General features: G+C 47.3%; 11 protein-coding genes across 11 annotated transcripts; 5 read left to right on the top strand and 6 right to left on the bottom strand.

Moving 5' to 3' along the window:
* Nucleotides 1-36: 36 nt before the first annotated feature.
* On the top strand, nt 37-4,534 carry SJAG_04150 (DNA replication factor C complex subunit Elg1). Its single transcript, XM_002175232.2, has 3 exons — nt 37-1,857; nt 1,907-2,753; nt 2,807-4,534. Exons 1-3 carry the CDS (start codon nt 405-407, stop codon nt 3,165-3,167), a joined length of 2,661 nt encoding a protein of 886 aa, XP_002175268.2. The 5' UTR covers nt 37-404; the 3' UTR covers nt 3,168-4,534.
* Nucleotides 3,146-5,556, bottom strand: SJAG_04151 (ubiquitin-protein ligase E3). Its single transcript, XM_002175233.2, has 4 exons — nt 3,814-5,556; nt 3,595-3,750; nt 3,377-3,547; nt 3,146-3,323 (listed from the first exon to the last, which is right to left on the bottom strand). Exons 1-4 carry the CDS (start codon nt 4,825-4,827, stop codon nt 3,222-3,224), a joined length of 1,443 nt encoding a protein of 480 aa, XP_002175269.2. The 5' UTR covers nt 4,828-5,556; the 3' UTR covers nt 3,146-3,221.
* A 129-nt stretch (nt 5,557-5,685) lies between these two features.
* On the bottom strand, nt 5,686-8,049 carry SJAG_04152 (NADH dehydrogenase). The gene has a single exon (XM_002175234.2). The coding sequence runs from the start codon at nt 7,645-7,647 to the stop codon at nt 5,869-5,871; it is 1,779 nt and encodes a 592-aa protein (XP_002175270.2). The 5' UTR covers nt 7,648-8,049; the 3' UTR covers nt 5,686-5,868.
* Nucleotides 8,050-8,133: 84 nt separating this feature from the next.
* On the bottom strand, nt 8,134-9,314 carry SJAG_04153 (exosome subunit Rrp46). The gene is made up of 2 exons (XM_002175235.2): nt 9,092-9,314; nt 8,134-8,995 (listed from the first exon to the last, which is right to left on the bottom strand). Exons 1-2 carry the CDS (start codon nt 9,144-9,146, stop codon nt 8,406-8,408), a joined length of 645 nt encoding a protein of 214 aa, XP_002175271.1. The 5' UTR covers nt 9,147-9,314; the 3' UTR covers nt 8,134-8,405.
* Nucleotides 9,248-10,870, bottom strand: SJAG_04154 (AFG1 family ATPase). Its single transcript, XM_002175236.2, has one exon. It carries the CDS (start codon nt 10,743-10,745, stop codon nt 9,372-9,374), a length of 1,374 nt encoding a protein of 457 aa, XP_002175272.2. The 5' UTR covers nt 10,746-10,870; the 3' UTR covers nt 9,248-9,371.
* A 97-nt stretch (nt 10,871-10,967) lies between these two features.
* On the top strand, nt 10,968-11,925 carry SJAG_04155 (FKBP-type peptidyl-prolyl cis-trans isomerase Fkh1). Its single transcript, XM_002175237.2, has 5 exons — nt 10,968-11,077; nt 11,124-11,161; nt 11,238-11,257; nt 11,331-11,417; nt 11,498-11,925. Exons 1-5 carry the CDS (start codon nt 11,051-11,053, stop codon nt 11,662-11,664), a joined length of 339 nt encoding a protein of 112 aa, XP_002175273.2. The 5' UTR covers nt 10,968-11,050; the 3' UTR covers nt 11,665-11,925.
* SJAG_04156 (6,7,8-tetrahydrofolate synthase) lies at nt 11,888-15,156 on the bottom strand. The gene is made up of 3 exons (XM_002175238.2): nt 15,071-15,156; nt 14,886-15,030; nt 11,888-14,817 (listed from the first exon to the last, which is right to left on the bottom strand). Exons 1-3 carry the CDS (start codon nt 15,103-15,105, stop codon nt 12,184-12,186), a joined length of 2,814 nt encoding a protein of 937 aa, XP_002175274.1. The 5' UTR covers nt 15,106-15,156; the 3' UTR covers nt 11,888-12,183.
* A 401-nt stretch (nt 15,157-15,557) lies between these two features.
* On the top strand, nt 15,558-17,131 carry SJAG_04157 (translation elongation factor EF-1 alpha Ef1a-c). Its single transcript, XM_002175239.2, has one exon. It carries the CDS (start codon nt 15,635-15,637, stop codon nt 17,012-17,014), a length of 1,380 nt encoding a protein of 459 aa, XP_002175275.1. The 5' UTR covers nt 15,558-15,634; the 3' UTR covers nt 17,015-17,131.
* A 297-nt stretch (nt 17,132-17,428) lies between these two features.
* SJAG_04158 (hypothetical protein) lies at nt 17,429-20,563 on the bottom strand. Its single transcript, XM_002175240.2, has 2 exons — nt 20,314-20,563; nt 17,429-20,127 (listed from the first exon to the last, which is right to left on the bottom strand). The coding sequence occupies exons 1-2, from the start codon at nt 20,508-20,510 to the stop codon at nt 17,466-17,468; spliced, it is 2,859 nt and encodes a 952-aa protein (XP_002175276.1). The 5' UTR covers nt 20,511-20,563; the 3' UTR covers nt 17,429-17,465.
* A 279-nt stretch (nt 20,564-20,842) lies between these two features.
* SJAG_04159 (methyltransferase) lies at nt 20,843-22,085 on the top strand (the record flags this gene model as incomplete). Its single annotated transcript, XM_002175241.2, has 3 exons — nt 20,843-20,880; nt 21,013-21,138; nt 21,256-22,085. 3 exons carry the CDS (start codon nt 20,843-20,845, stop codon nt 21,782-21,784), a joined length of 693 nt encoding a protein of 230 aa, XP_002175277.1. The 3' UTR covers nt 21,785-22,085.
* A 36-nt stretch (nt 22,086-22,121) lies between these two features.
* Nucleotides 22,122-22,875, top strand: SJAG_04160 (60S ribosomal protein L16). Its single transcript, XM_002175242.2, has 2 exons — nt 22,122-22,207; nt 22,297-22,875. The coding sequence occupies exons 1-2, from the start codon at nt 22,167-22,169 to the stop codon at nt 22,847-22,849; spliced, it is 594 nt and encodes a 197-aa protein (XP_002175278.1). The 5' UTR covers nt 22,122-22,166; the 3' UTR covers nt 22,850-22,875.
* Nucleotides 22,876-22,878: the final 3 nt, after the last annotated feature.

Here is a 22,878-nt window from a genome sequence, read left to right as displayed (position 1 = left end):
CTTATTTCCTGTGGGGGAATTGCGGGTCGCGGTTCGCGTTTGGCTAGTTCGCTAACAGCTACACATTGTCCTCAACGCTTGGACGTAAGAGAGAACGGTGCAGGCTAGGAGAGGCAAGTTCTCTAGTTAAAAACGCCCTTGATAGGTATCTTGTTCTGGGTGTTGCTATTTCTTATTGCTTTTTGCTGCTTTCTTTTGACAGCCATCATACGAACTCTTTAAACGACAAACAAACAACATCTGACCCTGTCTGTAGAGTACAAGCTGTCTGTCTGTCCATCGACTCGAACCAAGGTACAATTCGACGTACGGAATCGTGACAGTTCATTGAACGTTAGTTTTGCCTGTTAAAGTGGGTCTGTTTCATTCAATGTATTTATATCTGCAATGAGAGTTGACCTTCAATGTCCTCAGGAAAGATAATGCCTCTACAGGCGTTTAAGGACTTCAACAATAATGACGAGAATACGAAAAAAAGCGTGAGCTCTCTGAAAAAGAGTATTAATGAGGCAAATGAAACGAAAAACATCAACAAACCAAAAAAGAGCAAGAACTCTCGAGCCTTTGTTCAGGAGAGAGATTATATGAAAAGGTTTTTTGACAAAAGTGATAGTCTGTCACCGACAGAATCACGCAGCCCTCCTTGGATGGTCAGCATTCGAGTCAGTCATGATACAAGTTTGGCTATAGACGCGATTTTGTACCCTAAAGCAAAGGCCAAAGAGCCACCGATTATGCCGCTCGAGGATGCTACGACGGTGGAGTCAGACAATGTTGTTATGACAGAGGCACCCAATATCGTTCCCAAACAAAAATCCACGAAAACACGTACAGTTACGCACCCCTTTTTTGAAAGAGTTCGGTCAAAAGTCTCAAAACCCTCTCGCTCTTCCTCCTTCGATGGCCGGTTCACTGCTGTTGAGAAAGAGGAACAGAGATTGCTAGAGCCTCTGTGGCCTACAAAGTCGACACAGACTCTGTTGGAGTATAACTCAGAACCTGATGCACGGCCGCTCTCGTTTCCGAAAGTACCGGAGCAAAGCGCGGCTCACACGCTCGACGATACCGTTCTTGATTTTAGTATACTCACACCAGTCGCTCAAAAGCTCCGGATTCCCCTTAAGGAGACCTTACTTCCAGAGACGGTTTTCATATCTCCAAGCAAGCTCGAGAGTCTGGCGTTTGAGGGCCTAAACTCCGCGCCGTCGTCAATTGTTCAACACGCTTTGGATATATTCACAAAAAATTGGCAATATAATTTCCATGCCCGGAACCTGTGGACGAACACATATGCGCCATCAAATTCTACTTCCTGCTGTGCTGACCCCGCGGGTGTTAGTCGGTTAGAGGAGTGGTTGCGATCTTTGAAGCTTACAAAACCTTTGAGCAAAAGTTCGCAGGACTCAGCTTTAGACTCAGGATCGCTGAACAGTAATACTTCCACTACGAATGACTTTGGAGGCAGCGAAAGCGAATTTGATCCTGATATCGTTACTGACGATGATTCGGAATTAAGCAGTATTGGTCAACATCGCGGATTTAAGCAGAATTGGATGCTTTTGGTGGGTCCAAATGGCTATGGAAAAACTGCAAGTGTATATGCTTTAGCAAAGCAACTTAAGTTTGTCGTCTTTGAAATCCATTCGGGAATGAGAAGATCCGGCAAGGATGTCCTTGACCAGATTGGAGAATTAACACAAAGCCATAATGTGGATAAATCTTCGTGGAATAGCTACACGGACAGCTTGATTCTGTTAGAGGAGGTGGATATTCTATTTAATGAGGACCGCGGATTCTGGCAGGCCGTATCCACTTTAACCCAAAAATCAAAACGTCCGGTGATTATGACATGCAACTGTAAGTATTAGTGAATGAGTTTTTCACTTTTCTGTCACTGACCTGTTAGCAACCGACTTAATACCTGCTTCATTCCTACTAGAGGATCATATAATTGAGTTCTCTCAGGTGCCGTCCATACTATTGGTCGATTACGTATCAACCGTTCTTTACGCAGAAGGCCAAATAGTTTCGCGGAGTGCAATTGAACTATTAGACAAATCAAGAAACCACGATTTACGTGCCATTCTTATGCAACTTAATTTTTGGTGTCAAAGCAACTTTAATAATGAGGTTTCTAAACATCTCGCTCATCCCAATACAAACAAAGATGCTTTACCTGTTTGCATTGGGGCGTACAGTGACGGCATGGGATGGTTTAACGAGAGCTTAGAATCCGAAGAAGATATGCTGCATGCGTTTGAGTGCGAATATTCTGGTGATCTCGGAAATTATTTCTGTCCAAATGTCCTAGATTGGAGAATGTGCAAGCCTGATGTAACGAAACTAAGTGACAGCTCTAGTAACTTGGAGGATCTACTGCTCTTCAGCGATTATGCAAATCACTTGTCCTTTATCGATGCTCACTGTTCTCAACGATTCTCTATGTATTCGACCTTTATTGCTACAGATGATGCCGAGTTCCTCGAAAGCAGGCAGCAAGGATGTAATAATCAAAGCTCCCCTCCGCAAAATACCGACGACAATATCATAGGCTACCCATCCATCCCCGAACCATTTGGAAAACTTTCTTCTCCATCTTTTATTGAATGGCGTCCGGAGTTCCCATTGTATAGCTTAACAAGCACTTATTTCTATAAAGCTAAACCTAGCTTATGTCAGCATCAAGTGGCTACACTTCCTCTTTCCTCACATTCGTTATTCCTTTCCGCGTTGGCTTCTCGCATGGAACCACGGTAAGTACTTTATTATCCAATGCTTTTTTATTTTATCTACTAACCCAACATAGGTTGGACCCCGATACCGTTTATAACACTTTGTCCTTCTTATCGTATCCACACACGAGCCACAACATTACCACTTTCCCACCAAATTGCATAGATCGCAGTAACACAATACTGTTAACTGAGGTTGCTCCCTTTGTAAGGCAAATAGCGAACTCAGATCTCCAACGTATTAATTCTCATCGCTTGTTGGCTTCAGAAAGAGGCCGATCCGGCTTACGACAATTGCGGAACTTGGCAGCGCATGCGTCACATAGACTTGCGTTACAAGAAGAGCAGCTAAAGTACTTGAAAGGCAATACTGCCAGTATTATTTCTACATGGATACCCGCATTCCCTCAGAGTGATGTGAATAATCAAGTGTAACAATTTACATAAATAAACGCGTTAATTATCATTTCGGTCATTACTACTAAGGGTTTAAATCGGTGGAAGGCGAGATCTGCACATCGGACATATGCTATGCAATTCCATCCATTGCATTAGGCATTGCCTGTGGTACAAGTGATGACAAGGGGTGAGCTTGAGCAATAGTTAGTACTTTGTTCAAAAAAATAACTTTCAGTTAAACTTACCATGTAATTACGCCTTAACATTATGGAAGATGGATGCAGAGCAGAGCCTTCCGAAGGCAGTTCAATCGTCTGCATGCAAATCGGACAAGTATTGGAGTTACTGACTAGCGTTTCGAGATCCTCAGTATGAATAACGGGGTGATAATCGTAAATACTTTTGGAAGAAAAGAGCTGCAACAGTGTTAATATGCTTGCTAAATGCAAGATGTAAAACTTACGAATGAAGGTAGGAAAAAACGCGGACCAAAAGACTCTTGCAATAATAAAATGATAACCTGCATGAAAACATATGCCACAATAGCAAGGCTAGCCTTATAATTAGGAGCAAAACCAAGTACAGGTTCACAAAGTAAGAGTATAATAAGGGGCAATCCCTAAAGGTTAGCGAAGGTAATTTTTTTTAAAAGCACAGTTATCTTCAAATAGTTTGTACTTACCAAACGGCAAACACTCATGCCAACAATGAAGGACCACGAAAAGCTACGGGAAGACCCAAGCGAGATATTCCGACATATTTGAGGAATCCAATAAGAGTTCATGAAGAACAATAGCATCATCAAAAGTCGGAAAGCATATTTATGCGGGCGAGTGAGCACAAATACAAACGCATAACACATGACGAAAAAGGAAACATAGTACAGAGTGAAGATAACGGAAACTATCCGCCGGCTATGACGGTTATTGTTGACTTCGTTATTCACCGTTTCCTCCTGTTCATGTTCTTCACCTTCCTGATTCTGTTCATCTTCCTCAGCAGCAACGGCCTGTGCAGGCGCAGAAGGGCGAATTAAGCCCTGTGCTTCAACAATCATGAAGAACGAGCGTGCAGACGGGAAAGCTGACAAGAAAATGAAAAGGAAACCTAACGTGTACATAATTAAATAACCTTTGGTCATGCTTAGAGACAACGTCGTGAAACCAATAGCAATTTGAGAATCAGTAGATGTCTGCATAGCAACCGTCAGGTAAGAAAGCCTGTATGCATAAGAGGAAGTCAAATGATTTAGTTCTTTCCAGGAAAAGTAAACCTGAAGGCAAACAAGTACGACAAAAAGACTGGCCAAATGAAGTAGATAATCTTCATATTGAATATAGCTTGCGCCTTCTGCATTTTTTAACGTAAATCCAAGATTGCAGTTAGGTGAATAGAATACTGCATCCATATGCATAGGCGGTAACGGAGGGAGAGGTATGCCTTCTGGATGAAAATACTCGTTGTATATGGCAGAGAGAGTCTCATTGTCGTATGGAGACCGCTTCAAACGCAAATAAGCAAGTAAAGAACATGATGATTGATCAGACTTTGCAGTAGAGAAAAGAGACGATTTGCCAGTATTCTCAAGCCTTGATATGCGGGCTTCAATTCTATTGAGTGACTTGTTTCGTAGCTTATCAAAAACTTCTTCACCAATTCTTAGCGGCTGTTTCGCTAAACGCACTCCCTTGAGCATCCACGGGATCGTATCTGTACCGGAGAAGTTTCTTGTGATAGTGGTAGTTAATAGAAATGAGTCAAGTTCATCGATACGATCACCTTCAAATTCTAAATCGTATGCTTGAGTTCCTTCCTGGGGTTTGTAATACGAAGTGCCATTAAAACTGAGTTCAAAAGTAGCATTAGAATACTCATAAACGTTTATAGTAGCCTTTCCCGTTTCCGTAGAAATGATTTCCCCCAAGCTTGTGCGTGTGTTATTCGAGATTTCTGTGAATGGGCCTTTCTGAAATGTTTGTTTGGAACCAATCCCCATGAAATGTGCCGGTAAAATTCTGAAATGCAGCGCCTTTGCCTACAGGCAACGAGTACAGTTGGTCGATTCTTTGATAAACGTCCTTAGGGACATGTAAAGACTTGCCAACGTGAGTCGGAGGTTTCCCCCAAACGGATGATTTTGTTGCATTGTAATGTTTTTGCTCTAATCGAAGCACTTCGTACAAATCATCTGGATATCGCACGGGCCAATTTGAGAGAATCCGCAAAGACAAAAACAGCAACAGTGTGGTTCCCAATAACCGAGGAAGATCAATTCTTTCCATCAAGCATCTAAAATTCACTCTATTGATCCACGATTTACACCTTTCTTACGGTAAACAAAAAATTAGTTTCAAGCAACTTTGGGCTCGACGTGAGCCGTGCGTTCAAAGCAGGATTATGATGCTTCCAGCTGAGAAAGCACTTCCGACAATGGAGTGGTATACCCAATATCTAAGCGAAACGTTATATCTATTAGTCTTATCTGATACGTCGAGATAATGGTGTGACGGATTAGACAGAAATGAGACAAAAGCAACATTGTAAACTGGTTTATTTTTGTAATGTAGAGGATAAAACATACGCAGCAGAATGATAACAAAAAAATGTCACTAGGGAATGCACCACTTTGAATTTGACAAAATGTTTGCTCCAAATTAGAATCATCATGTATTTCATTAAAAATAAGCTCATGAAGCCGTAGTAGCTAGTCTCTCCAGCAGAATTTTATATATAATAATTACAGGTTTGTCAAACTCCGGCCGAACAAACGTGTGGTCAGCCAATTGAATAAAACAGACACTCTGGTCTTGGTAGAGATGAGTTCAAAAAGGTACACCATGCGCCAAAAGTAGTAAGTAAGTGTTCCACTTATCGGAATTGTCTTCTTCATAAAAGGGAGGTGCATCTCTGCGACGGCTTTATCATCGCCGATATATGCCAAAGCACCCTGGTGTCGGTATGCGAATGGTTTGACAGACATATGCAACAGTTCATTCTCAATAGCCGCAATTCGATCATCTACCTTTTCAGAGTGAGAGATCCTATGCAACGACTCCAACTCACGCTGCAAAGAATCTTGTTTCGCAAGCACGTTTAAATTGATGGCAAGTGCCTCACCCTGCTGATGAGCAACTTGGGCAGTTGCTGCAAGTCCGCTGAAGGCACAGTCTCCGATAGCATACACATCACTCATACCTTTCACGGCCAAGTATTCATCCACTAACAAACCCTTTCGAGCGCCTTTTTGCTCTGGGACAGTAGAGATCATTTGCATTGTAATCGGTCTAGCCTTGATACCAGCTGCCCAGACAAGCAACCCATAAGGAATTTGGGAAATGGACTTACCCCCAGCAGCGTTAACAAATTCGACGGCAAGTGAGTCCTTCGACACATCCTTTACGACTGCCTTGGTCATTACTTTGATGTGCATTTTCTTAAATAAAGCTCGCGTATAGTCAATTAAGGACTTGGTGAACATAGCCAAAATGTTTGGACTGGCCTCGATTAATGACACGTGCAGGTGTGGGTGAACGTCTGGATAGCATTCCTGAATGTCTTCATCAATAAAGTCTTGCATTTCAGCTGCGAATTCAGCACCAGTGGGGCCTCCTCCAACAACTACTATGTGAGACAAGCGATCGACATCATCTTTGCTTAAAGCTTTGTTAAAGCGTAACTCCTGTAAAATCTCTACGATTTTCAGCTTGATCTTTTCCGCGTCTCCGGCTTCCTTCAGAAAATGGCCGTACTTCTTCACGCCCTCGATGCCGAACGTCTGGTTTTCTGCACCGACGGCGGTGACCAAGTAGTCATAATGGATTACGGATTCTTCAGTGTCTGGAGCGGAAGGGGCAGATCCAATCGTGATTGTCTTGCTTTTCGGGTCGACAGACTTGCACTCAGCCTGGTGATATTTCAATCCATTGCTGTAACCACGTATAATCCAAGGTAAAGGGTCAATTATGCTTGTTGTTTGAAGTGTTCCGACTGTGCATGAAGGCAACAGAGGAGTAAATAAAAAGTAATCTCTTGGACTGACGAGCACAATATTGAATGAGGACGGGTCAATATCGCGGAGCAGAGAGATAGCGCCCCAACCGCTGCCCAGAATTACCAACGTCTTTCGCTCCTTCTGCGGGACATTTAAAGGGGTCACGTATTTGTAACTAAAAAGACTGTGAAGCAAGAGCATGACAGCGACGACACTTAAATTTCCGCCTACCTCAAAAATAGCGCGCAAGGGTTTTTTAAAAGACATCCGTCTCACGACACCGGTATTCGCATCCTGTAAGGCGTCTGTGTTTGGAATGGAAACCGGATGAGCTTGAGATTTGTCAGCAGACGTTGTAGAAGAGGGAGAAGGAGGATTTGCACTTGGAGAACCGGAAGACGAAGGAGGTTTCCCTTCTGAGGAATTGTTGCGAAAAAAAATCGAACTACGAGGCAATTGTGAAGGCATTGCTCTTACTGAAGCTTGTAAACGCCTAAAACCATTTCTTTTAAGGCATTTCAACATTGTCAATGTTGGATACTTTGTTTACACGGAGAGAGAGTGTGTGTGAAACCGGGACAGGACTTAACTCGAGCAAGCAATGCAAAATAAAATCTTGGTTGAAAATTACGTAGACAGACTGTGCCGAATGTCGAAGTGACCAATAAGTTCTTAAAGGATTGTCGTAAATACGTTTAATGCAAAAAAGCCGACTCGTTCTCGTTACGACAGTGAATGCCAAAACGAAATTACAGCTGTACTCAATTCGGAAGTGAGTGGAAGGGAAGAGAAGAATGAGAGGTTTCTATAAACAGTAGAATTAGGTACGACTAACTGGTGAATGGCTGAGATTTATTGCCGCTGTAATTGTCTAGGTGCGTCTATGGAATCATGCCGTCATGTGAGGGGGGAGAGAGCGGGAGGAAAGTGGGGTAGTGAAGTAGCGCCGAAGTGGGATGAAAGTGGGATGAAAGTGGAGCGTAGTGGGGCTGTCTGTGAGAAATCCCACATATCAAATGGGGGCAACATGAACTATGAATTTACGGAGAGGGAGCAAGAAAAGAATGGAATTAAAGGAGTATATAGAGTGCACATGAGCATACATACTTTTTTTTAAGGGAGCAATTTGTGGAAGGGAAGTCTTGATTTTGAAGTCGCCGGGACAAGGTTCTAGTAGTAAGAGTGTATAGTGTATGACTGAGGAGGGCCGAGGAACATCAAAGACATTTACAAAAAAAGTCTTTTCAAGTCACTAGCTTTGTTTTTGGTTCCATACAGAAAACTCAAGCTACATGCCGGCAATCCAGAACGACCTGCCGCAGTTTTTGAGCCACTTCGTCCACGCGCGATTCGGCAGATGCTAAAACACTGAACAAGTCTTCTTCAGGAATCATACCAGAGGACTCTAAGAAGAGCAGTGACTTTGGATCCGCAGACACCGTATAGCACATGGTGATGTGCACAGGCTGCTCAATTGTACTCTTCTCTGCAGGGTAGTCGACCATTGCATTCTCGTTGGCTTGAGTTTCCTTGGGGTTCTTCCATGCACAAGAAATTGCACATGGCATATACTTCATAGCGATACCAGCGTCCAAGAACGCCAACACAGTAGCATTGATTGCAGCAGCCAAAAGGTCATTTTCATCACCCTCGACGATTTGGACATTCACTTGAATAAGCGTCCGTGGATAGTTTGTCGACAACACAGCATCTTCCAGCACTGAGAGAATCCGACTAGCAAGAAAACGCTCTTTTGTTCCAGATACACCGGAAATAGGAGACACCAGCAACTCGAAGGTCGCACGGTTGGGGATTTCACTTCGGGGTTTTACCTCAATAGGACCATTCACACTACACAGGACGCGAGTGTCGCCTGTATTTTGTTAATATGCAGTCAAACAGTACGCCAAGTCGACAAACAACATGTGATATGTCGTAAACGTCTACAGTTGCTAGTCAACGGACTTACGTTGTTTCCAATCGCTAGAGCCGTCCGACTGGCTCAAGATACCAATTTTGTTCATGGACACGCTGGTTCTGGCCTTTTGCACGAGCCCTCAGCTGTATTCTCTGTGGTCGCTAATAGTTGCAAAGCGAAAATGAATAGTGGGGGTGTGGGGGTGGGAGAAGAGAAGAGCAGAAGTAAAAACAGGCGAATGGCTGAGAACGTTAGACTTGTAGAGCAGTTGGATCACGTAATTGTGTTTACGTGAAGAGAATTTGCATTGCTGTGTTGTTGTCCTCTTCCGCTAACGCACTCCCCAATCCGATGATTCCATTTCAATCAGTCGGCTCTGGCATCGTTCAAATGCAAAGACCTCTTCGATGCCCTGGAACGATCCATGATAATGACTTTCTTTGAACTTTGCCGAGGGAGAAAACATCGGCTGTGTTTCAGAAGGGGTCGGGTAAATATTCTGAATAGGAACTTGTGACGAAAGAATCAATTTGGTTCGCTGTTCATAGGCAACATCGATAAAGTTGATAAAACGACGTACGAGATCATTCCTTTCCAAAGGAATCCGTGGAATATTGACCACGATGATAGTAGTAAACCGTTGCACAATGACAAGATAATCGCTAGCACTTTTTGGCTTTCCACACAGTTCTTCAAAAGGAAAAACGGCAACGTTTTTATGTGCCTTTGGAACAAGGACCGTACGTCCAAAAACTTCCAGCGTTTCGGGTTTCGCTTGTTCAAGGTCACAGCCGGAAAGTCTTTTAAACCATTTAGCAATAGTAGCATCCGCATTTTTATTCGTTGACTGGTTGATAAACACCGATTCCTTGTTGTGTTCGAGTGAACGACGATGGTCATACGGGCTGTCAAGGTGAATCACATGAAGTTGGCGCTTCAATAATTCGATGCATGGTAAAAAACTCTCTCGCTGTAACCCGTTTATGTAAAGGTCATCGGGTGCTCTGTTCGACGTAAAGAACAGAACGACACCGTAGCTTGTGAGTAGCTCAAACAATCTGCGAAGTAAGAGTGCATCTGCAACGTCCGTTACCTGCAACTCGTCCAGACACAGAACTGTGCATTCGGATGCTATGTGTCTAGCAAGAACACACGGAATGTCCACGGTCCCTCCCTTAGCACTCCAAATCGCATGAGACTCTTGGTGCATGTTTACCATAAATGAATGAAAATGGGTTCTCCTTTTTCTTTGAATATTTGGAGGAAGATACGCGTAAAACAAATCCATTAGCATTGTCTTTCCACTCCCAGCATTCCCGTACATGTACACGCCTTTCGGTGTTTTGATAGCAGAACTAGGAGATCGCCGAAGAAAACGACCAAGCCAGACAAAGTGTTTACCAAACAGTCTTCTGTCTCTCCAGCCAGTTATTGCCGATTGGGAACCGCTTTTCGCGTTCTCGTCTGCGACAACAGAAGGCTGTTGGTAGGCCGCCAATTGATGAAATACATCGTCCAAAATCCGGACAGCGTCTCTTTGCTTGGAATCCTCTTGAAGACGTTTCTCTCTAACAATTGTGTCGTACACATTCATAAAATCATTTTTCATAGATGTCACACATCTGAACTGTTGCCAGACACACGATCGCAGTCGAAAAAAAACATTGGGATTGAAAACGAATTTAGAGGACGAGAGCATTACCATAATTCCCAATAAAAAATAGAGAAAATTTCAAATAAACAGCTCCGTCGCCATGTAACCTGAATTAGCAAATTTCAGTCGCAAGCTGGTTCTGCCGCAAGACGCGTTCGCGCGTTTGTTGCTTGAGCTTATTTCACAACGATGACGTGGGTTTTTGGTGGAGGTGTTCGTTGTTTTTTCACACCGTCGTTTCGCTTCCGTTCGCATCCCTGTTTTAACGAAGCACATTAACCGCGGAATAGCCGCGACAGCCATTAAGTCGGTTGGAGCAGCAGCTGACGAAGTATCCTTTAGCACTTACCACAAAAATGGGTGTCGAGAAACAAATTATTAGCGTATGGTTGAGAAACGCGTTCCAAACACACTGCTAACGTACAGTAGCCCGGTGACAACAAGAACTTCCCTAAGCCCGGTGACAGGTATGTGACAAAATGTGTTTTAGTCTCGATTCTCGGGCAAAACGTTGTTTCTGAACGTGAGACTAATGTGTTTTAGAGTTACCATGCACTACACTGGTATGAAAACGCGTGTACAAGTCGCGTAGCCGGCGTAAAAGCTTCGATAACCCGTATTCTGACACTTTCTCAGGCACTTTGGTGAATGGCAAAAAGTTTGACTCTTCCGTTGACCGCGGAAGCCCTTTCCAATGCACCATCGGCGTCGGCCAACTGATTCGTAAGTACAAAACGAGGGAGCTCGCTTCATATCCTGTGGCTCTCCAAGCATTCCGTCCAGCATGTTTCTAACTTGGACAGGCGGTTGGGATGAGGGTGTTCCTACCATGAGTTTGGGCGAGAAGGCCAAGCTTACTATCACTCCCGACTTCGGTTACGGTCCTCGTGGCTTCCCCGGTCTTATTCCCCCCAACAGCACTTTGCTGTTTGATGTTGAGCTTTTGGGAATTAACAACCTCAAGGCTTAAGCATTTTCATGCCAATTCAATGTAGCAACGGCGGCGTACTCGCTTACGCCTAAAAGTTGTGTTTCACGCTACGTATTCGTTTACATGCACTAGTTCAGTAATATACACATTGTTGTTATCCATTTGGTCCCGACGCTCTCGGTATACACCCAGTTTACTTGGTCACTACCGCTCGCTCAAGGGCTACAATTGACACAACTCAAATACAAGGCACGACGCTCGGGCTTAGAACAAAAAGACGAAAGCTGTCTAAGACGGGAATGAATTTGGTGATAAAGATACGTCAGCAAAACAGTAAAAAAAAGTAGTGCTATGCAGACGATGCGTGCGGGCGTGAAGATACGCAACTTCTTAAGAAGCGTTCAGGTCGCTAGAGTCAGGGTGAAACGTCCGACTCCAACTATCAAAAAGCTCGTGTGTTTAGGTGAATAAAGTAAGCACAGAGGCTCCACTGTGTCCCGTTGTCACGCCGCTGTCAGGGAAGAAGAGGGGAGCTTGGAATTGCGGAAGGACATCGACTTACATCAAACCAACAATGTTCTCATTCTCATCGAGATCAATGTTGTAGTAAGCAGGTCTGGTGGGAAGACCGGGAATCGTCATGATGGCAGCAGCCAAGGGGTAAATGAAGCCGGCACCAGCACTCAAACGCATGTCGCGGATGGGGACTGTAAAGCCAGTAGGAGCGCCCTTCAAATCGGGATCGTGAGACAAACTGTATTGGGTCTTGGCAATACAGATGGGCAAGTTGTTGTAGCCTTGCTCCTTGAACCGTTGCATACGCTCTTGAGCCAAAGGACTAAGCTCAATACCGTCAGCACCGTACATCTCCTTGGCAATAATTTCAATCTTCTTTTCAATAGGAAGATCCAAATCATAGGTGAAGTGGAAGTTGTGCTCCTCATTCTCGCAGGCGTGAATCAAGGCCTTGGCCAAATCCAAGGCACCCTTTCCACCCTCGGCCCAGTGGTTTGAAACGACTGCATCGCTAGCACCAGCGGCGAGAGCCTCCTCACGGATAGCGGCGACTTCAGCGGCAGTGTCGGAGACATACTTGTTAATAGCGACAACAACGGGGAGACCAAACTTGCGAGCGTTTTCAATGTGCTTCTTCAAGTTGGAGCAACCCTTGCGCACGAGCTCAACATCCTCGCGCAAGTAAACATCGGGGAGGGGCTTGCCGGGACTGACAGAAGGTCCGCCACCGTGCAACTTGAGAGCTTTAACCGTAGCAACCAGCACAACGGCACCAGGAACAAGGCCAGAGTTACGACATTTAATGTTGAAGAACTTCTCCATGCCAATGTCGGAAGCGAAACCAGCTTCAGTAACGACGTAACCGGCATCCTTCTTGGGGTCCTCGTCAGCTTCGGTACCAGCAATCTTCAACGCGATTCTGTCGGCAAGAATGGAAGAGGCACCGATACTGATGTTGGCAAAGGGACCAGCGTGAACGAGAGCAGGCGTGCCTTCAATGGTTTGCATGAGATTGGGTTTAATGGCGTCCTTCATCAACACAGCCAAAGCACCGCCGACACCAAGGTCGTCAGCAGTAATGGCTTCACCAGTCTTGCTGCTGGCGACAACCATACGTCCAAGACGCTCACGCATATCCTTGAGGTCCTTACTAAGTGCCAAAACGGACATACACTCACTGGCAACAGAGATATCGAAGCCGGTTTCGCGAGTGCGACCCTTTTCAGTAGGGTTTTGACCAACGGTAATCTTACGCAAGAACCGATCGTTGACATCAAGAGTACGGTGCCAGGTGATGGTATCGGGATCAATATCAAGACGAGCAAACTTGGTCTTCTCCTCAGGAGTCAAGTCATCAGGGTTCGTCTTGTTAATACCAAGCTTCTTCAAGCGGTAGAACATAACAGGACTGAACTCGCGAACACCCTTCTTAGCAGGAACAAGTCTGTTGAACAGGTCGGCATCCTTTTGAGTGCTCTCATGGAACATACGAGTATCAATGGCGGCAGCGAGAAGGTTGTTTGCTGCAGTGATAGCATGAATGTCACCAGTCAAATGAAGGTTGAATTCCTCCATAGGAATAAACTGAGCATATCCACCTCCGGCAGCACCACCCTTGATACCAAAGGTGGGACCCTGAGAGGGTTGACGAACACAAGCAATAGCAAGCTTGTCGAGGTGCGAGAGCGCCTGGACAAGACCAGCAGTAACAGTACTCTTACCCTCACCAAAAGGAGTCGGGGTAATACCGGTAACAACAACGTAATGGCCGTCCTTACGGTGGTTGAGTCTCTTAAGAATGTTCAAGTTAACCTTACCCTTGTAAGGGCCGTAGAGTTCAAGCTCAGAAGCACTGATGCCGATCTCAGAGGCAAGCTTGGCAATATGCTTGGGGGTCTGGGAACGTGCAGCCTCAATGTCACTGGGAACGGGGTCTTGAAGCTTCAAGGGCAACAGAGAGACATTGTGTTGACGAGCAATTGCACGGAAGCGCAAAGCAGACTCGTAAACATTTTGCATCAACATGGCAACAGTCATAGGACCAACCGAACCAGGAACGGGCGTAATGGCACCAGCGACCTTGACAGCATTGTCAAAATCGACATCACCAACCAGGCGAGAGCCACTCTTCTTGGTTGCGTCGGGAATGTAGTTGATACCAACATCAATTACAACACAGCCGGGCTTCAACCACTCAGCCTTGACGAAACGAGGAATGCCGACAGCAGCAACGACGATGTCAGCGGTCTTCGTGAATTGGGCGATGTCAGCAGTCTTGCTGTGACACAGCGTAACAGTACAATTGGCACGCTCCAACAAAACGGACATGGGACGTCCAACAATGTTGCTGCGTCCAATGACAACAGCATTTTTGCCAGACAATGAAACGTTGTAATGCTTCAACAATTCCATAACACCCCGTGGTGTGCATGCAACAAAAGAGGGTTCACAACCACGTTTGGCGAGCTTGCCCAAGTTAGCCTCACAGAAGCCGTCAACATCCTTCTCAGGAGAAACAGCTTCAGTGATTGTTTGCTCATTCAATTGGGATGGAAGAGGCAGCTGGACAATGATACCGTGGACGGAAGGATCATTGTTAAAACCTTCAATAGCCTGGAGGAGCTCGTATTCATTTACATCTTCAGCAAAGTTCTTGTGAACGCAACGAATACCAGTCTAAAAGCGTATTAGTTAATATTTCGCCCAACACAGCACAAGTGTAAATCCTGCTCGACGTTACACACCTCTTCAGAAGCCTTGCGCTTCATGCGAACGTAAACATTGGAGTCGGGGCGAGCACCGACTTGCACGATAATAAGTGTAGGTGCGAACTGGGGATCGCGTTTTTGAATATTTGTGACATTTTCCTTAACTGCCGATTTGAATTGGCTACATTTGTAAGCATATTGAGAACATGAAACACACTTACCGAGCCAAATCGGTGCCAGTAATGAGTTGAGCCATATCCCTGTGGTTGGCTTTGGACAGGTCTATTTGAGCTGGTCAAAGTTCTATTACCCATCTTATTTCTTATCAGTTGCGACAGTCGATGATGCGGGATAATATACGATTCGGAAGATCTTCTTGACCGGATCTCTATTTTCAGAAACTATTAATTTGATTTGTATTAGTTCATCTACTAACTAAATGCTGTATTTAAATGGAGAGAAATTAGCCGTATTTATCGATAACCATAGATGAACCTTGTCTTCTCGCTTCTGGGCGTCGATCCTCTTTCCTCAACCCTTGTCGATCAAAACCTTATTAGGGGTGAGTGGCGACCAAATGGTTCCGATTCGGCAAGTCGGCTGTCGTTCAGCCGACCACCATTGGTTGAGATGCAGAATTGGTCGTTCTGAGCTTAAAAACTCAGGGGTGAAAACGCCACAAAGGAGCTTAAAGTGTGACTGCTTTTTCTCAAAAGGTATAAATGCCGAGCGGAGCGGGCCGTGTTTCGATATCCAGCTTGAATCAGCATCACAGCATCACAAAAATGGGAAAGGAAAAGGGACATATTAACGTCGTTGTCATCGGTCACGTCGATTCCGGTAAGTCTACCACTACCGGTCACTTGATTTACAAGTGCGGTGGTATCGACAAGCGTACCATTGAGAAGTTCGAGAAGGAGGCTGCCGAGCTCGGTAAGGGTTCCTTCAAGTACGCCTGGGTTTTGGACAAGCTTAAGGCTGAGCGTGAGCGTGGTATCACTATTGATATTGCTCTCTGGAAGTTCGAGACCCCCAAGTACAATGTCACTGTTATTGATGCCCCCGGTCACCGTGATTTCATCAAGAACATGATTACTGGTACTTCCCAAGCTGACTGTGCTATCCTTATTATCGGTGGTGGCACTGGTGAGTTCGAGGCTGGTATCTCCAAGGATGGTCAAACCCGTGAGCACGCTCTTTTGGCCTACACCTTGGGTGTCAAGCAACTTATCGTTGCCGTCAACAAGATGGACACCACTGGCTGGTCCCAAGCCCGTTTCGAGGAAATCGTCAAGGAGACTTCCAACTTCATCAAGAAGGTTGGTTTCAACCCCAAGACTGTTCCCTTCGTCCCCATCTCTGGTTTCCAAGGTGACAACATGATTGAGCCTACCACCAACATGCCCTGGTACAAGGGATGGAACAAGGAGACCAAGTCCGGTTCCTACACCGGTAAGACCTTGTTGGAGGCCATTGACGCCATTGAGCCCCCTGCACGTCCCACTGACAAGCCTCTCCGTCTTCCCCTTCAAGATGTCTACAAGATCGGTGGTATTGGTACAGTCCCCGTCGGTCGTGTCGAGACTGGTGTTATCAAGCCCGGTATGATCGTTACCTTCGCTCCCTCCGGTGTCACCACTGAAGTCAAGTCCGTCGAGATGCACCACGAGTCTCTTGAGGCTGGTGTTCCCGGTGACAACGTTGGTTTCAACGTCAAGAACGTTTCCGTCAAGGATATCCGCCGTGGTAACGTCGCTGGTGACTCCAAGAACGACCCTCCCATGGGTTGCGCTTCCTTCACCGCTCAAGTTATTATCTTGAACCACCCTGGTCAAATCTCTTCCGGTTACGCTCCCGTTTTGGATTGCCACACTGCTCACATTGCTTGCAAGTTCGAGGAGCTCATTGAGAAGATCGACCGTCGTTCCGGTAAGAAGATTGAGGACCACCCCAAGTTCGTCAAGTCCGGTGACGCTTGCATCGCCAAGATGGTTCCCTCCAAGCCCATGTGTGTTGAGGCTTTCACTGACTACGCTCCTCTTGGTCGTTTCGCCGTCCGTGACATGCGTCAAACCGTCGCTGTCGGTGTCATCAAGGCTGTCGAGAAGGTTGCCCCTGGTCAAGCCAAGGTCACCAAGGCTGCCCAAAAGGCCCAAAAGAAGTAAGTCGTCTGCGGTGATTGACGTATAAAAGGTAAACTTTATTAATATAATTCTTGGGTATACTCCGGTTAAGATGGATAGTGAAGTCGAGGTTGTGAGTTGTTTGTAGTGGTTTGCCTGGTGCAGTGTGTCTTTTGACGGCGTCTACAGTGTCTGTATGTTTCATGGTTTGTCGTTCGCTACTTGTGAGTTCGGGTTTTTTTATTGTTTTGTTTTTTGTTCTCTCCTTGTCCATAGTGTCTTTGTTCTCATCTGCACTAGCCTCCCTCCTGTGTATCTCCTGCAGCGTGCAACACCAGGCCATTCTTGCTGGTGTCAGTTCATCGGCCTAACTGCACCAGCCGACGGCCCGTTGCGCCCCTCCCTTAGTTTCTTTGTTTACTAACAATGGTGCAAAACAATGCGTCTAAGTACAATAGGATGGAATAAATTAAAAAGACGGTAGCTAGTGTTTTTAAGAGTAAAGTGGCGAACGGGTATCATAGGGTGGAGGAGCGTAAGCGGCCCTCGTGATATTAAGTGAAACAGAGCCAAGCAAGTGCACAAGTGTTTGAAGATGGTCATCGTGCGTTATGGGTTTGGAAGAATGGAACGAGCCGCCAATCGACGCAGATCCGGGTATAGAAGAGGAGTCAGCACGAGAGGACAGTGTTCCGGGTCGCGAAAGTGACTGGTGACGCACCTTGGCTGCCGGTGCAGCAACAGTCCCAGGAACTGAGTGAAGAAGTTGTGAAAGGTCTGCAGCAGTCGAGAGACCATTGTTGACGGAAATTGAGGAACGAGCGTATGTGAAACGGTTTACGGATCTGTTGGTTAAGAAGCTAGGAAGCTTTGTAGTGTTGGCGCCAGAGAAACGAGAGGAAACGTGCTGGGAATTAGTCGCTGGAAGAAGAACAGAAGAGGCATTATTGGAGAAGTGAAACAAACTGTTCTGACCTCCGTTAAGGGTGAGCAAGTCCGAGGTATCCAAGGGATCGCGAGAACCCTCAGTGAGCAACTTGGGCGAATCGATGTAGCTGTCGGATTCAGGAGTGTCGAGCGATAACAGTTTTCGTTCAGACGCAGTGAAGTTAAGCTCACTATTTTGGAGATCAGCGAGGACAGCATCCCATGGTAGCAACAGCGAACCCTGATGGTCGAGAAGGGAGGCGTAAAGCTCTCTGGGCACCGTAGCACGTTCAAAGTAGCCCGCAGATTCGAACGTTCCGTCAAGCTCTGAAACGTAGGAGGCACATTCGGTAGAGAGCGTTGCAAGAATATCGGTGTTGGCAAAAGAACCGATTTCATACAAATGGTTCATTGCGACTACCGTAATGACAGCCGCATGCAACGACGGCGGCATCGCTGACGCCCTTGAGCTTTTATCGGTGGCATTCACACTCAAGCTCTTTGTCGAGGCTGCTTCTAAAGGAAGGTCGGGCACGTCGACAAAGTCGAACGCATCTACCCACGTTCGCAAGACGGGCAGCATACGAGATATATGACAAGTAGGAAAGAGTACAAGCAGTTTATGCGTAAGTCTACTCAAATACACAGCATCCGCCTTAGAGTAGACGGACGAGCCCCATTCGGAAATGCATGGGTACAGGCGATGAACAAGTTGACGGGCCTGTGAATTTGAGATCTGCGAGGGCGGAATTAAATCGAGAAAAAGAAGTAAACAATGTACAAACATTCCACGCAATATCATACACTCCTGCCAGACGACATCATAATCAAGCAGGGCAGAGAGGGTGTCCGGCCCAAAAGCACTGGACATAAGGGAGGCCCATTGCAGCCAGGAATCACAGACAGCACGGCGTTGCTCGTAGTGAGCATCTTTTGAGTTTTCCAAAAAGGCGGCAAGGGCCTCGCAAAGCAGAAAGGCTTGTTTGTTTGCCAGGCGGCCGTCAACATACGCAAGCGGGGAAATGGCTGACGCAGCCTTGTGGTGATAAGCGACGAAAGAACCAAAGGCCGATTGAAGTTGGAGCAAAAGTTCACTGCACACATCCAATGCCTGTTCGTCATAGTACTCGTGGTGCAAAAGGACACCAATCGCTAAAAGGTAGTAGCGGCAAGCGAGTGAACGATCGGCATTGAGCAGATGACGACGGGAGAAGTCGACAAACGACCCTGAGTAGTCTGCACTCTGTAGCAAGCCGTCGAGTAATCTTTGCAGTGTGTCGAGCACATTGAGGCCGGTAAGACTGTAACTCGAGCTGAGCACGGTGTGCAAGAGATACGGCACCAGCACAGAGCGGTGCGGATGATCCTTGTCAGCCGTAGGCGAGGAGTCAGGCAGCGGCGAAGCAGACTGGCGCAACTGTTGTCGCGAGGAGGACGTTAAAGAGTCCGAGGAGCTTGACGGTGGCACAGGAATAGCCTGTAGCAGGGCACGGGGAACGAGTGCACGCATATGAATGGGATTCCAACTGAGACACATCTCCACGAGACCAGCGGTCCACTTGAGCACAGATTCATGGCTGCCAAGGTCGGCAGCGAAGTGCAAGAGCTGTGAAATGCTGCGCGAAGCACGATCACCGGTGACGTTGGCGTGAATCAGGTAGATGGGGTACACGGCAAGCGGAATAAGGCCCTGAGCATCGTCGGGCACGGGGAGTTTGACGAGCTGAGGCATCATGTCACGAGCAGCGGGTTCACGAAACGACTGCAGCAGCTTCGCACCGGTGACAAAATGGTCGCCCATCCACAAGTTGCAGAGGCAGGCGTGGACGACAAGGTCGACGAGACGAGCCTCGAGAGTGTTGGACGGGTACGACGGACACTGCATGATCGAGCTAAGAGCCATGAGACCAATTCGACGCCAAGCAAGTGTCGACTCTGAAAGAGGAGTTGCAGCATTTGCAGCGCTGTAGTCCATGAGAGAGAGGTCTCGAAAAGCATCCACAACGGCGTTCCACTGGTCACAGCATTCTTGGTCGGCAAGGCACACGGAAAAATTGGTGTACGTAGGAAACAGAGAGAAACATGTTTCGCACAAGGCAGCCAACTCCAAGTCTTTTAATTCCAGACAAGAGAGCAGAATGGTGAACGTATTGTGAGCCAGCACGGGCAAGTTTTCATTACATTTCTCGATAAGAGCTTTAAGGATTTGAAGAGTAATGAGCGTGTCACTGGAGTGTTAGCGAGAGAACAGGTGCGAAGACAGGTGCGAAGCAAATGACAAGGACTGGTAGACGACGGTAGTAGTGACCGTGAGAGACCGCAGAACAGGGCCGTTCTTTTCGGGACAGACCATGTCGGACCCAAATTTTAGCCTCAACTACTCTGTTTCGCTTCCCAATGGCTCTTGGACTTACAATTTTTTCTTTTTCTCGACGTCAGAACGCGTCCGGACCTCAAGGTACGCGAGGACTTTGCGCAGCTTGCTCGAGTTACACGAAGCATAGTAACAGAGGTACGCCAGAGGCGAGCTCACAGGCACCGCGCTGTCCGTCTTGTCCTTGGGGTAGCATGTGCGTACGAGCTTCTGGTGCTTGGGGACGAGTTGGATCATGGAAGGAGCGTGGAAGCGCGCAGCGTAGCTGAGCGGTTGAATTAACGCAGAGCGTAGCGCGACGGTAGCATGTGCAGCGTGAAGTAGCGCGAAAACAGAGCGCGTTAACACGGATAGTGCAAACGAGCGTGGTTCAGTGCAGTGTAACGAAGTGAGGGTTAGCGTGTGTTAACGTGTCATAAAGCTACCTTTACTGAACTTGGCTGCAATGCATTATGTTTCGGCCTTCCGCACTATCTGCTTTACCGGATTCTTTCGAAGCGCAGTGCGGCAGAGCCGCACTGCGCTCCCCCACTTCCTCCGCCCTCCGCTTGCTTCGGCTTTTGCTCCACATGTCGCTCCCACCATCAGAGCTTGGAACAAAATCTCAGTAAGTCACCGCAGCAAAAGAAGCAGAGGCCGTCAGCCAGCGAACGCAGCTGAACCAGCCCTCACGGGCTGGTTCAGCACGCTCGGCTCGTCACGCCTGCTACGACCGCTTCGTGCAATGCTAACTGCACAGTTGGGATTCGGTCTACTCGCTCGAGGTGGCCAACCTAGACGAGTTCTCGGACGAAGGAGAAGTTTGGTTCGGTGAAGAGGCCGAGGAAAAAATTATCGAGTGGATAGAGGAGCATGTGGCACCTGTGTGTGAGGGCAGGCACTCCACCATGGGAGAAGCAGAAGCGGTATCGGCAGCAGCGGACGTCGATGCTGCTGCTGCTAGTGCTACTGCCGTAAGCTCTCCTTCCACCAAGACCGGTAGCTCCCCTGGTTCGCCTACGGCCATTCGTGTCCTCGACGTAGGCACCGGCAATGGCCATCTCCTCTGTCGCGTGGCCGAGGAGTTTGCTCATCTCGTGCCTGACAAGATGATGTTGACAGGTGTTGACTACTCTGAGTCGGCCGTGCAGCTGGCCCGGCAGGTGGCAGCAAAGCATGGTCTTGAAAGCCGTGTCGACTTTTTCGCACTCGATTTCCTGCGCGATCCTGTGCCCTACCAAGGCGAATGGGATTTGCTCTTAGATAAGGGCACGCTCGACGCCATTTCCCTTTGTCCCGACCTTGTGGACGGCCAGCCCGCCGACCATGTGTATGTCCGTCAGGCTGCCAAAGCGCTGGGTCCGCACGGAATCCTCTTGGTCACTAGCTGCAACTGGACCGAGGAGGAGCTCATCGAAAAGTTTGCTCCCGTCGGCTTGGTTGTCCACTCGACTGTGCGCATGCCCGTCATTGAGTTTGGAGGGCATGTGGGCAGCACGACAGCAGTTGTCGCCTTCCACAGAGCCGCCTAACTGAGTGCGCGACAATTAAAAAAAAAAAGGAATAAGAGTTGTCAGGGGTTGCAAGCGTGCGGGACCATGTCGACGATTCTCAATGGTTTCTTTCGGGTTTTCAATCGTTCCGGCCAAGTCGGGCACGGCCTGAGGGCCGTGCTCGACTTGCTACTAGCTGGGCCAGCTACTTTTTGCTTCTATTCTATGTACCCATACAGGCCCGTCCCCACACTCCCTCCCTCTGCACCCCACGTTTGCCCCCCGCGCTTCCCCACATACTTCGCTTATTTCGAAACCTTGTTTCACGTGCTCACTTTGTTGTTTTAGGGTAGGGCACAAAAACCAGTCACAGAATCTCAAATGCTCGAAATTCCAAACATCCACCAGAGAGACAGCCAAAATGTCAGAGTTTCAAAAGGTCGTTGTCATTGACGCAAAGGGGTACGTCTAACACAGTCGGTGGTACTGTCTTCACTGACTCGTGATCGCTGTATCGTGGTCCATCCTGCTAATCGCTTTTCTGTATTTAGACACCTTCTCGGTCGCCTCGCCTCCGTCGTCGCCAAGCAACTCTTGAACGGTCAAAAGGTCGTTGTTGTTCGTTGTGAGGAACTCAACATTTCTGGCCACTTCTTCCGTAACAAGCTTAAGTACCTCGCTTACTTGCGCAAGGCCTGTCGTTACAACCCCACCCGTGGTGCCTTCCACTTCCGCGCTCCTTCTCGCATTTTCCAAAAGGCTGTCCGCGGTATGATTCCTCACAAGACTGCCCGTGGTCAGGCTGCCATGGAGCGTCTTCAAGCTGTCGAGGGTATCCCTGCTCCTTTCGACAAGCAGAAGCGTGTTGTTGTCCCTGCTGCTCTCCGCGTCTTGCGTCTTAAGCCTGGCCGCAAGTACTGCACTGTTGGTCGTCTCTCTGCCGAGGTTGGCTGGAAGTACCAAGACGTCGTTGCCAAGCTCGAGGAGCGTCGTAAGGTGAAGAGTGCCGCTTTCTACCAAGCTAAGCTCGCTAAGCAAAACAAGTTCTCTGCTGCCAAGGCTGCCTCTTCTGTTAACGAAAAGCTTGCTCAATTCGGTTATTAGAATGAATGCAATCCTCGTGTAACGAACGT

The sequence above is a fragment of the Schizosaccharomyces japonicus genome, assembly GCF_000149845.2.
Source record: "Schizosaccharomyces japonicus yFS275 unplaced genomic scaffold supercont5.2, whole genome shotgun sequence".
Taxonomy (NCBI): domain Eukaryota; kingdom Fungi; phylum Ascomycota; class Schizosaccharomycetes; order Schizosaccharomycetales; family Schizosaccharomycetaceae; genus Schizosaccharomyces; species Schizosaccharomyces japonicus.
Note: the sequence above shows the minus strand (reverse complement) of the source record. Positions and strands in the feature narration are given on the sequence as shown.

Excerpts from the sequence above, each read along its gene's own strand:
- SJAG_04150 (XM_002175232.2), top strand. The coding sequence starts at position 405 with ATGTCCTCAGGAAAGATAATGCCTCTACAGGCGTTTAAGGACTTCAAC. Across the intron at positions 1,858-1,906 it reads GGTGATTATGACATGCAACT|CAACCGACTTAATACCTGCT; the intron begins GTAAGTATTAGT and ends CTGACCTGTTAG. Across the intron at positions 2,754-2,806 it reads GCTTCTCGCATGGAACCACG|GTTGGACCCCGATACCGTTT; the intron begins GTAAGTACTTTA and ends AACCCAACATAG.
- SJAG_04151 (XM_002175233.2), bottom strand. The coding sequence starts at position 4,827 with ATGCTCAAGGGAGTGCGTTTAGCGAAACAGCCGCTAAGAATTGGTGAA. Across the intron at positions 3,548-3,594 it reads GTTTTTTCCTACCTTCATTC|CTCTTTTCTTCCAAAAGTAT; the intron begins GTAAGTTTTACA and ends ACACTGTTGCAG. Across the intron at positions 3,324-3,376 it reads TGTTAAGGCGTAATTACATG|CTCACCCCTTGTCATCACTT; the intron begins GTAAGTTTAACT and ends CTATTGCTCAAG.
- SJAG_04152 (XM_002175234.2), bottom strand. The coding sequence starts at position 7,647 with ATGTTGAAATGCCTTAAAAGAAATGGTTTTAGGCGTTTACAAGCTTCA.
- SJAG_04153 (XM_002175235.2), bottom strand. The coding sequence starts at position 9,146 with ATGAACAAAATTGGTATCTTGAGCCAGTCGGACGGCTCTAGCGATTGG. Across the intron at positions 8,996-9,091 it reads CTCTAGCGATTGGAAACAAC|GCGACACTCGCGTCCTGTGT; the intron begins GTAAGTCCGTTG and ends AACAAAATACAG.
- SJAG_04154 (XM_002175236.2), bottom strand. The coding sequence starts at position 10,745 with ATGGTAATGCTCTCGTCCTCTAAATTCGTTTTCAATCCCAATGTTTTT.
- SJAG_04155 (XM_002175237.2), top strand. The coding sequence starts at position 11,051 with ATGGGTGTCGAGAAACAAATTATTAGC. Across the intron at positions 11,078-11,123 it reads TCGAGAAACAAATTATTAGC|CCCGGTGACAACAAGAACTT; the intron begins GTATGGTTGAGA and ends AACGTACAGTAG. Across the intron at positions 11,162-11,237 it reads TTCCCTAAGCCCGGTGACAG|AGTTACCATGCACTACACTG; the intron begins GTATGTGACAAA and ends AATGTGTTTTAG.
- SJAG_04156 (XM_002175238.2), bottom strand. The coding sequence starts at position 15,105 with ATGGCTCAACTCATTACTGGCACCGATTTGGCTCG. Across the intron at positions 15,031-15,070 it reads ACTGGCACCGATTTGGCTCG|CCAATTCAAATCGGCAGTTA; the intron begins GTAAGTGTGTTT and ends TTACAAATGTAG. Across the intron at positions 14,818-14,885 it reads AGCGCAAGGCTTCTGAAGAG|ACTGGTATTCGTTGCGTTCA; the intron begins GTGTGTAACGTC and ends ATACGCTTTTAG.
- SJAG_04157 (XM_002175239.2), top strand. The coding sequence starts at position 15,635 with ATGGGAAAGGAAAAGGGACATATTAACGTCGTTGTCATCGGTCACGTC.
- SJAG_04158 (XM_002175240.2), bottom strand. The coding sequence starts at position 20,510 with ATGATCCAACTCGTCCCCAAGCACCAGAAGCTCGTACGCACATGCTAC. Across the intron at positions 20,128-20,313 it reads GTCGAGAAAAAGAAAAAATT|TGACACGCTCATTACTCTTC; the intron begins GTAAGTCCAAGA and ends CTAACACTCCAG.
- SJAG_04160 (XM_002175242.2), top strand. The coding sequence starts at position 22,167 with ATGTCAGAGTTTCAAAAGGTCGTTGTCATTGACGCAAAGGG. Across the intron at positions 22,208-22,296 it reads GTTGTCATTGACGCAAAGGG|ACACCTTCTCGGTCGCCTCG; the intron begins GTACGTCTAACA and ends TTCTGTATTTAG.